Source organism: Triticum urartu, chromosome 5, assembly GCF_003073215.2.
Source record: "Triticum urartu cultivar G1812 chromosome 5, Tu2.1, whole genome shotgun sequence".
NCBI lineage: Eukaryota > Viridiplantae > Streptophyta > Magnoliopsida > Poales > Poaceae > Triticum > Triticum urartu.
In genome coordinates, this window is record NC_053026.1 from 564,151,559 (window position 1) to 564,160,935 (window position 9,377).

Here is a 9,377-nt window from a genome sequence, read left to right on the forward strand (position 1 = left end):
TAAGCCTTTTTACATATAGATGTATATAGACATATTTTAAAGTGTAGATTCACTCATTTTGCTCCGTATGTTGTTCATATTGAAATCTCTAAAATGTCTTATATTTAGGAACGAATGGATTATATATGTCTAGTAGAAAAGGTAAGTACGCAAGTTTGGAAAGAAAGATTGGATATATTGATTCCATTTACATAGACTGATGGGTTTTGGGTCTGACTATGTCACATCTAGATGTGAGATAATACCTCACATCTAATGTGACAACATCCTATAACGTGGCCCTCCCTTCACAAACAACAAACCCCTTCATTGCTCCCGATCCACCCAGCCCAGCTAACCCCTTCGTTGTTTGTGTCAATGTCTGTTTGAAATTATCACGTCTTCTTGTAATCTGAAATTGTCGTGACTGTGTTACTCAAATCAAAAGCCTTTGTCCTCACCTCACTCCCCGCGTAGGCCTTTTAAAACTTCTAGGCTGTTTCATCCACAATTTGCTTGGACCAATGCAGCAAACAGGGACAAAGACAAAGAAAAGTCACACGGGCTATATCTGGGCATACAAAAAGCTGCAAAAAATCCCATGAACAAATAATACACACGTGCAAAAAGAAAAAAGGTTCATTGCTTGTAAAGCCAAATCTGACATACACATCCAAAAGCAGAAAAAAAAAAGACAAGGGACACCACGGGTGTTGTTCTATAACAAAGACACACCAAACATGTGTGTTGTGTGCCAGGCAAAACAATAGTAGTACATTTAAATAAAATCATAATATAAAAATATTAATGAAATTAAAAATGTTCAGAAATCTTACTGCAATGTTAGATTTGAAGCATTTTTTGATTTTTCTGCTGATCATTTCTTGAAACATTTGAACAATTTTGAAACACCGGATATTTTATAAAAACGCAAAAAATGAATGTTTTTTTGGAAACGTGAACAAAATTTGAAATCATGAACAATTTTTTGAAAAATCCAAACTTGAACAAATTATGAAAATGGGAACTTTTTTGAGAGGGGAAATGGGAGCATTTAAAAAAATTGTATACAACTATGCGATTTTGAAAAAAAAAAGAACTAGCTCAATGGGTTGGGAACTAAAAATCATATAAATGGTTTCTTTTTCAAAAAAAGAACATGAAAACATGGATCCCTCTAAATGGGTTGTGCCCAAAAATGTAAAACACAAACAAAGTTGAGCAGGTAAATAGGGCAAAAAAAACTAAAGGTGGAGAAGTAATTGTCAGGGTCGGGGCTCACATTTTGCGCATTGATAATGGAATTGTACCTCAGATAAATGCTGGTTAATCACCCCAGTTGCAAGTTGATGTAATTTGTATTTGCGAAAAAATCCTGGAGCTCAATTGCAAATCGGTGGTGGACTTGCAACTGGGAGCGAAGAATAAAATATGATGATCTACTCGTGAAAATGATGGCGTGCTTGTAACTAAGGCAACAAAAGGAAGTAAAAAAAGCCTGATTGCAAGTAGAGGGTGGACTTGCAACTAGGAGCAGAAAACAAAAAAGGTCGGTGCTAGTTATAAGTTGATGAGGGTGGACTTGCGAACTAAGCCGAAAATAAACTTTGAGCCCATTTGTGAGTTGAGGGTGGACATGCAACTAGGATGAAAACAAACTACGGGCCAAGTCGCGAGTCGAGAATGGACTTGCAACTGGGACAACTATACAAAACTACGAGACACGTTGCGAGTCAAGGGTGGACCTGCAATTGAGATAACTGCGAGCTTAGTTGCGAGTCGAGGGTGGAATTGCAACCAGGATGAAAAACAAACTACAGTCTCAGTTGCGTGTCGAGGGTGAACTTACCACTTGGATAGTGAAACTACGAGTTTAGTTGCAAGTCCAACGTGGACTTGTAACTGGGACAACTACACAAATCTACAATAACAGTTTCCAAGCCAAGGGTGGACTTGAAAACTAAGGTGACAAGAAAAACTACGGGCCCAATTGCGAGTCGAGGGTGGACTTGCAACTGACTACACAAAACTACCAAACCAATTGCGAGTCAAGGGTGGACTTGAACCAGGGAAAGCCATGAGCTTAGTTGCGAGTCGAGGGTGAACATGCAAATGAGATGAAAAAAAACTATGGGCTTAATTGCGAGTTGAGCGCGTACTTGAAACTAGGATAATTACACAAAACTACGACACTAGTTTGCGAGCCGAGAGTGGACTTGCAAGCTAAATAAAAGGACAGACTCGTGCACGTAGCTCCCGCTTGCGCGGGGTCCGGGAAAGGGCCCGATAACTTTGAGTCTATAATGTGCAACATTTCCCTGTATTTATGCAAGAGGCTGTTTCTAGGACTCGAACCTGTGACCAAGGCAATAGCTTTACCGCTGCGCCAAAGGCTCCCCTTAGGACTTGCAAACTAAGGTGACAAAAAAAACTACGGGCCTAGTTGCGAGTCAGACGGTGGATTGGCAACCGGGACAATAGCAAACTACGGGCCAAGTTGCGAGTCGAGGGTAGACTGGCAACTAGGACAACAACGAAATACGAGCCAATCTATGAGTCCGGGGTGGAGTTGCAACTAAGATAACCACGAGCCTAATTTCGAGTCGAGGGTGGACTTGCAACTTGGATGGAAAACAAACTACAATCTCAGTTGCGATTCGAGGGTGGACTTGCAACTGGGATGAAAAACAAACTATGGGCTTAGTTGCGAGTCGAGCGTGGACTTGCAACTGAGACAACTACACAAAACTATGATACCAGTTGTGAGCCGAGGGTGGAATTGCAATTGGGATGAAAACAAGCTACAGTCCAGTTGCGAGTCGGAGGGTGGTCTTGCAACTGGGACAACAATAAAAGTATGGGCCAAGTTGCTAGTCGGGGTGGACTTGCAACTAGGACAACTATGAAACTACAAGAGCAGTTGCGAGTCCAGGGTACACTTGCAACTGGGAAGAAACAAATTAAGGTCCCAGTTGTGAGTTAAGGGCAGACCTGCAACTGGGACAACTACACAAAACACGATACCATTTGCGAGTTGAGCGCAGATTTGCATCTAGGATGAAAATATAAAAAATGCCCAGCTCTAAGTCGAGTGCAGACTTGCAATTGGGACAACTATGAACCCATTTGCAAATTGATGGCGGACTTGCAACTGGGACAACTACGAAACTACGAGCCCATTTGCAAGTCAAGTGTTGACTTGCAACTGGGATGTAATAAACTATGGGCCATGTTGTGAGTCTAGGGTGGATTTGCAATCGAGATGGAAAAACAAAACAGAAGCTCCAGTTGCAAATGGAGGGGGGTTTGCAACTCGGACGACTATGACCCCGTTGTGAGTCGATTGTGGACTTGCAACTAGGAAAGCAACGAAACTACGAGCACAGTTGTGCATCAAGGGTCAACTTGCAACTAGGATGAAATAAACTACAAGCCCAATTGCAAGCCAAGGGTGGACCTGGAACTGGGATAAAAAACCACGGGTCGAGTTGCGAGTCAAGGGTCAGCTTGCAACTGGGATGAAGCAAACTATGAGCCTAGTTATGAGTCGTTGGTGTACTTGCAACTGGGACAACTACACAAAACTATGATGCGAGTAGCGAGTCGGGGATGGACTTGCAACTGGGACAACTACACAAAAACTAAAACGCGAGTTGCGAGTCGAGGGTGGACTTACGACTAGGATAAAAAACAAACCACAAGTCCAGCTGCAAGTCAAGGGCAAACTTGCAATTAGAAATGAAACAAACTATGGGCCCAAATGCGAGTCAAAGGTGAACTTGTAACTGAGGCAACTACACAAAACTAAAAAAATTAAAAGTAAATAAAAAACAAGATGTAAAAGAAAAAAACTGAGCCGCAATTCAACGGGAGAAAGAGAGAGTGAAATGAGTCATGTTACTTGATATACAAAAATATAGTCACGTTTGTTAAACAGATGCCCATGTACTAACATCGGCGCAAACATGGGAGACAACGAGAATAACAGCCACCAGAGCGACGCCAAAAACTGGCCCGACAACGTAAACAACAACACGACACAAGGCACATGCATGTGAACAAAACAATTTTGCACGAAACTTACATATTTGATCGTGCGATGAATAACCTAGGTGTGACATAGCTAAAAATCATCTAGATGAGAATTAGCAAATCCGGAAAACTAAAATAGAGATATTTAAAATAAAAGTGAAAAAACAAAACAAAAAACATGAATTTAAAAAATTAAAAACCAAAAAACACGAAAGGGAAAAGGAAACAAATAAATTAAAAATTGAAAAACAAAATCATCAAAAAGCAAAGAGAGAAAACAAAAAACCAGTCGCAAACTTATAGCCAAAAGCTGGTACTTGAGAAACTTATAAAAAAGGCTGACACCTACACTTCGTTCCAAAAGGAACAGAAGCGTAGCACGTATACGCAGCACTGAGCCACACATGCATTTCGTTGCAAAAGGAATCACTGATAGCTGCAACGAACAAAGAGGAAGAAAAAAAAAAGACAGACCACGTAAGAAAGAAGCCCATATCTACGGCGAGACAACACAACAAAGGACAAGCGCCAGATCAGGGGTGTGTGTTTTCTAATAAAAAGGTGTGTGTGAATATTAAAGACAGACAAGATTCAATGGTTAAAAACTTAGATGTGAGATAACTATTTCACATCTAAATGTGAAGTAGTAGCAAAACTAATAGGTTTTTAGGGGTTCGGCTCAGGTGCAGTCGCCGCACCTATTATGGTGCAGGCCCAATCAACACATGCCACGTGTACTTGTAGGCCCAAACAATTCATTAATTAACTCTTTAATCCTTCCACTAATCTCTTTTCTTCCCAACTCTCCATGCTCCCTCTAATTTCTTTGTCGTTTATTCTTTTTCCTTGCTGCAATTGGAAACTTGCAAATCCCTATCTCCGCTTGTCCATTGTTTTCATTTTTTTGCGAACAATATCTCCGTTTGTCCATTTTTTACATAAACTCTTCTTTTTACTGACATGCACAACATGAGATTTTGAAAGCATGGTTCAAATGGAAAAGTACTGCCAGAGTCTTCTGGATCCTTCTCTCTCTTTCTTTGACAATGTTTTCAGTAGTCGGACCACTAAATGATAAAGTATCATCTCAAGTAAATATGTTTGACGCCATCTTCTCTTTTGAAGTAATATCATGAGAATTTGGGGAAAAGGAATTTCACAACTCATCAAATAACTATCCCATCAATAAGTTGGTAGAAACAAGCATTTTCTTTTCATTATCATCATTCTGTGCAATCTTCCTCATTGCGCTGTGCCGGGTCATGGAAAGATGATCGAGCACATTTACACACAAAAATTTCACACGTGGAGATACTCTAAACTCTCAAGACATATCTTTCTTATGCAACCGATTCTGAATACTCTTTTTTTTCCTGACAGTAACACTAAATGCACATCAGTTTTCTCAAAAATAAAACCCGCAACCATAAATAGTACCATCGTACAAAATAGCTTCCTTTTCAATTGAGGAGCTCTCCGCTCCAAAATTTTATTTTGATGACGCTGATACACATTGATACATGAATTAAGTTTCCAATACTCAACACGCTTGGACAGCTGCTTGGACAGCTGTTGTTTCCGGTAGCCCCATTACAATTACATATCATTCCTAACAATCTTTACCATTTTCCGCTCAACACGCTTGAGCAACATTATTAGAACATACAATTACAATTCCTGGAGGAAGACGTAGCACCAAAACCTCTACTTATACAACACGCCCGACATGGTAAAGAACATGAAGAGTTTATGTAAGAGTTCAAATTCTACTTATATAAGACATGCGAAAGGGTAGAAAAGAACATGAAGAACATGGCAGATATTTCATTTATTGTGGGCATCTTAGGTTGAAAACATGAATTCTCTGTCAGAGCATAAAAGGAACGTACAGAAGTTCTAGAAGAAAAACAAGTACAAGAATATAATTTGTCTATCACAATACCATGCACAGTTCAAATTATAAAGTACTGACAGGTTTGGAGAAGTCTGTGGAGTCACTCTCCCTTTCTTTGACAGTCTCTACAGTAGTCACTTGACCAAAATATCATCTCATATAAACATATACTACACCATCTTCCCTCTCTTCTCGGTAGTACCATGAGAATTTGGGGTTAAAAAAAAGGGATCTCACAACTCATCAAACAACTATCCAATCCACAAGTTTGTAGAAATAAGAGCAATTCCTTCTTCACTACCATCATTCATAAACAACAACTAAGAAACTGATCACCCTTTCGAGACTTACAGGTGATGAGTGCCATTCTATGGCCATCTTATAATAATGCTCACAAACAGCTATGGACGTATACTACAAACCCAGTATAAATTAACTATGAACAAGGGAGCCCGTCGTGGCACAAAGTGAGACAAGGTCACCAGAATTGGAACCCTTTTTCCTTACCTCTAGCCCATGGAAGGGTGTTTGTAATGAGATCTCTATTGGTTGGCATGCTGCATCCATCACCATCCTCCAGTGTTCATTACTGATTCTGGTGTGGTTTGTCATTCCCGGGTTTCCATCCGAGTTCCCGAGCCCTTTCCTCCCACAAAGCAGTTAATTTCCTTTGACCGAGCAACGACTCTGCAGATTTCTCCCTAGCTTCTTCACATGTATCCATGCCTGAACTGCATTTATCAGCCTCCTTTTGATACTGCGAAGCTAGTTTTTTAGCCTCGAGCAACTTTACATCGGCTTGTTGCTGAGCTTCTGTTGCCTCCTCCTCTCTCTGCTTTAGCTCTTCTATCAGCATCTCTGTGATACTCTTCTCTGTTTCTTCACCGGAAGCACGACTCTTGACCTCTTTGAATTGCTTGGCACAGTCTGGAAACATCAGAAGCAATAATAACCAGTTAAACCAGTCACAAGATAATTGCAAAATATGCTATGGAATATAAGTGACCTTGGGTGCTTCGTTTGACATGTTTAATTGCTTATGATAAGGGCATACATAACACAGTGCCTATGTTTACAGACAAGGCAATGCTTCAAAAATACTATGGAGTTATTGCAAAGAAAATAAGTATGACTTTAGACAGCTTATGGACTTGTTTATAAGGATACTGCATAGTATGATTATTACTTCAGAGGTAGACTGGCAATTTACCATGTTTATTTGCTTAAGAGTTAATATCTTTCAGAGGTAGCATAATATCCAAATCAAGACTAGCTGTAAATATGGATAAAATAAGTGAGTTTATTTACTTAAACCACTGACGAAACAGAGTATATCATGGATACAAACTAACAATGGAGTCCAGAGAGAAGAATAAATAAGAAAATATTTCCACAGATATCAACTAGAGCAGTAGACATATTTTAGACTAAGGTCATCGCAGGTGGAACTTAACAATCAAAGAACAAACATTGTCATTCGCCAAAAAAAGAACATATATTGCAATGCTCATATGTGATAGCACAAAGACAAGATAGGCATAAACTTCTCAGTGCCAAGGCATGTTTGTTATACATTTAGCTCTATCTTGTTCAGTAACCATACATAATTACTCGGCTACAACCTGAACCGATGTTCCAACTTCTGAATAACTGAAGACATCTTGTCCTCACCCCCAAATTTCAAGCATACTTAAATTATAATCAATCAGTCATGGCAAGGCCAGGCTCAGAACGCAATAGGCAGCGGCCACAAACGCATTGCTCGCTCTGCGGACGAAATCGCAGACAGAAAGTATAACTCTGCAGAGCGCGGGCTTGCAGGGAGATCTGGGCGGGTAGGTCGGGCCAGGGGGGCACCGACAGCAAGAGGGGCGGGTACCTTCCGGGAGCTGGAGCAGCGGGAGCGCGTCGCAGTCGCAGTCGCACGCGGGGCAGGCCCCCGCCGATCGGCCTAGCGCCTCGGCGACGTGCCAGTAGAGCGGCGGGCCGACGATGTAGGCGGCGACGCCGAGCCCGAGCAGCGCCACCAGCGCCGTCACCGCCGCGGGGCTCGGGCCCCACGATGACGACGACGACGACGACGACGATGACCCTCCCGCCATTGAGTCTGCACCGAGGGCGGGTGGTGGTACGGCCGCGCTGCGCTGCGGGGCGAGGTGGTGGGGTGGGGACTGGGATGGCGTGCCTCGTCGGTGGCTCGGCGCGGCGGCGTGGGGGCTAAAGAGGGGGAGGGGGAGCGAGTGAGTGGGCGCGGACCGGACGCGCGCAAGTGGAGACAGACCGGCCCGGACCGAATGAAATGGAGGGGACGTGTGGTGGGTGGGTTCGGCACGCGCACGACGAAGTGGTGAACCGGGTCGGGCCGAGCGGTCTGATAAAAAAAAAGGGGAACCGATGCCTTCTCCGGTCTTTTAATATAAAAAATCCAGAGAAATATTCATAAAATGGTTGGTAAACCTGGGATCGAACCAATGCTAGCAACGCCTTTCCATTTGACTTGAGGTCAACAATTTGAAAAATAGCTTAAATATCCTGGTTTTTCTCACCAATGAACCAATGAATCGGTGGCCTGCTCGGTCAACACGTGAACCGACTACCTCACCGGCTCGATTGCCGGTTTGTTTTTTGAAACTATGCCTGCGAGGGAGGGTGGTGACCAAATCTAGAGATACGGCGATACTGGGATGGTTTTTGCTTTCTTTTTAGAAATGAAAAGATTCTCAGGCCATGTTGTTGTCAGAAGTTCATCAAAGTCACTCTGTTGTCCCGTAGACCTACGGGCTCGAAGTGCCGAGCTTCTAAAACAATGGACACTTGCTCGATAGGTTGTTTATACGTCTCCCAATCCTAAGTTGAAATTACACATCTTTCACATGCATTTCCCTCGAATTTTGTCAAGCTCGAAGATGTTACGTAACCATAATTTGTTCCATCGTATTCTTGGAATTCTCCCGTTGTCTTCTCTTGTCACCCACGCGCGCGCACACTTGGGTATTGAGTAATTTATCAAGGGTTGGGTGTTGAAATGTGTGAGTGAGAGGAGATTTTAAGAGAGCAGAATCCGTGACCAGAGATGGCTGGTTGTATACTACATACACAATTTAATGTGCAAATGTTTAAAATTTGAGCACCCGCCCAGATCTTTGGTTCATAGGGTGAAACCTTATCCTCTCTTTCATGATCTCCACCACGCCTTCCCCCCCCCCCCCTGTTCTTTTCGTTCGTTTCCTATCTCGTCTTCTTTCTTCCACCCAACATGGCTGCAGACGCAGCTTCCTCCCCCAACTGCGTGAGGCTGAATCCATAATTTTGTTGCGCAGCCGACCGTCGTGCTGGTGGCCATCGTCCACCCCTCACCAATCTCCCCCGTGCACGGCCGCCTGTCTTGTCGGACCTCGCGAGGCAGCATCGCGGGTATGCGGCAGCCACTGCGGCAAGCCGCACACACGCGCCGAAGTTGCCGTTGTGCTGG

The 9,377-nt window shown here is 42.8% G+C and overlaps 1 protein-coding gene across 1 annotated transcript; it reads right to left on the reverse strand.

Moving 5' to 3' along the window:
* Positions 1-6,043: 6,043 nt before the first annotated feature.
* Positions 6,044-8,173, reverse strand: LOC125510768. Its single transcript, XM_048676031.1, has 2 exons — positions 7,785-8,173; positions 6,044-6,832 (listed from the first exon to the last, which is right to left on the reverse strand). Exons 1-2 carry the CDS (start codon positions 8,005-8,007, stop codon positions 6,492-6,494), a joined length of 564 nt encoding a protein of 187 aa, XP_048531988.1. The 5' UTR covers positions 8,008-8,173; the 3' UTR covers positions 6,044-6,491.
* Between the last annotated feature and the right edge of the window lie 1,204 nt (positions 8,174-9,377).